Raw genomic sequence first — 1786 nt, 5'->3', positions numbered from 1 at the left:
TGGCCAGTGCAGGGGGCTGCTGCCTGCGTGTCCACGACTCCTGGTCGAGGTGGTAGGGCGGATGCCTCTTGCTTTTGACAGGCCAGGGACAGGTTCATGAATTTCCACTTTCCCTTTGGGGTTTATTGACATCATCTGCGGGGAATGGTGCGGTCTTGGCAGCACTCAGGGAAGGGTTTTTAGGCACAGAGAGGAACATGAGAGCTGCACAGAGGGGTATTGCTACGTGCACCTCCTCGGGGAAAAGGTCACAATGAAAAGGCAGGTAAATTAGCTCTGAACAACGCAGGAGTCTCTGTGTCAGTGATGTTCTCAAAGCCGGTTTGGTCCCACTAACATCAAGTACTTTGATTTAGAGCCCGGGAGGAGTCAGTGGCTCTCCTCGCAGAAGGGAAGGCTCTGAAGTCCTGCTGTTGTCTGAAAGCTCCTGCCCTGTACAGAACAGTTTCAGTCAGTTGAGCTTCACTCTTTGCACTGCAGAGCTGAGAAAGTCCAACAACCTGAAACCGGAACTGAGTGCTGTTCTGCTGCTGCCCAGGCTCTGTCTGGCCGTGCCAGAGATGGGGCAGCTGTGGCTGCTTTGCTGGCAGCTCCAGTCCTGCAGCACCAGGTGCGCGGGAGGGTCCCTCCGCACGCAGAGTTGGTTAATTCCCACCTTTTCCTGCGCAGCTGGCTCTGGATATCGACAGAGATGCCGAGGAGCAGAACCGGTACCTCGATGACATGGTAAGGCCCCAGCGTGACGGCTGTGCTGGCTCTCAGCAGGGACCTGGGTTGTGCGGGGACAATGTTAGATCCCAGCGAGTGGTTTGGAAAACCAGGGGAGCGGCTAAACCCCTTTCCTGTGAACTTTGTCACCTGCAAACATCGGATCCTCGGCCGCTGCTACGATCGCTCTGTGGTGGAGGGGCGACCTGCCGAGGTGCTGGGGGTGATCTATTAACGGGACTGTGAGAGGACGGGAACTAGCCCCGAGGTCTGCAGAGGGGATCGGCACCACAGCACTGGTGCTGGGGCAGAAGACCGAAAGGAAAGATAATGGTAGTGTTTAAACTAGCCGAGTCAAAGGTGAGCTCGGCCTGGGAGCTGCATTCGGGTGTACGCTGGGCACTGGGGCACCCAACAGGGATTTTGCGCAGCCCATGAACCAGGAGGATGAAGGGTCAGAATCAAAGCCCTCGGCCAGTGTGAAGCCGTGTTTCTGTCACAGAGCAGGTTTGAAGCGGTGCAGGAGGCGCACAAGCAGAAGCTCCGAGTAGTCTGTGGATGAGGAAAACAGCCCAGGAGTCAGAATCCTGCGCTGCGTTAGCTTGGGAATCGTCTGCCACTCGGGCAGAGCTGCACATGCTGAAGGGAAAGCAGAGCCAGCGGCGAGGAGGGGCAGCTTTTCCGTGCCTGTGCCCCCGCCCGGTGAGCGCTGAGGGCAGCAGCTCACGCAGGGACGTGGCGTTGCTTCCTCCGGATGAGGTGCTGCTATTGACCAGCTCTTCAGGCAGGACGCAGGGCGGGTGCGACGGAGCAGCCCGGCCGCAGCCTGACCCCGTTGCGGGAGCAGTTTGGGTTTCTGTGGACAGGCCGCCCCTGCCCGGTGTTCTGCGTTGCCCTGCCCAGAGCGCGGTGGGAAGGGCACTGCTCCGGGAGCCTGAGCACCGCAGAGCGAGGACCCGGGGACGGGCGGCTGCATGTGGCTGGCAAGCGGGAGGGTGTCGGGGGTGTCTCCTCAATTTATAGTCCCTCCACCTCAACTTCTCTCCCGTTCAGGATTCGGATTTCACGGGCGTGCCCG

General features: G+C 59.4%; 1 protein-coding gene across 1 annotated transcript in view; it reads left to right on the top strand.

Moving 5' to 3' along the window:
- Positions 1-726, top strand: part of BET1L (Bet1 golgi vesicular membrane trafficking protein-like) — a gene marked incomplete at both ends in the record, with an annotated part of 1051 nt that extends 325 nt beyond the window's left edge. Inside the window, one exon of the mRNA XM_010135207.1 lies at positions 670-726. Coding sequence (XP_010133509.1) covers positions 670-726 — 57 coding nt within the window. The remainder of the gene's footprint in view (positions 1-669) is intronic.
- Positions 727-1786: the final 1060 nt, after the last annotated feature.

The sequence above is a fragment of the Buceros rhinoceros genome, unplaced genomic scaffold, assembly GCF_000710305.1.
Source record: "Buceros rhinoceros silvestris isolate BGI_N320 unplaced genomic scaffold, ASM71030v1 scaffold31054, whole genome shotgun sequence".
Taxonomy (NCBI): Eukaryota; Metazoa; Chordata; class Aves; order Bucerotiformes; family Bucerotidae; genus Buceros; species Buceros rhinoceros.
The sequence above is the reverse complement of the archived record's forward strand: the minus strand, read 5'-3'. Positions and strand labels throughout refer to the sequence as shown.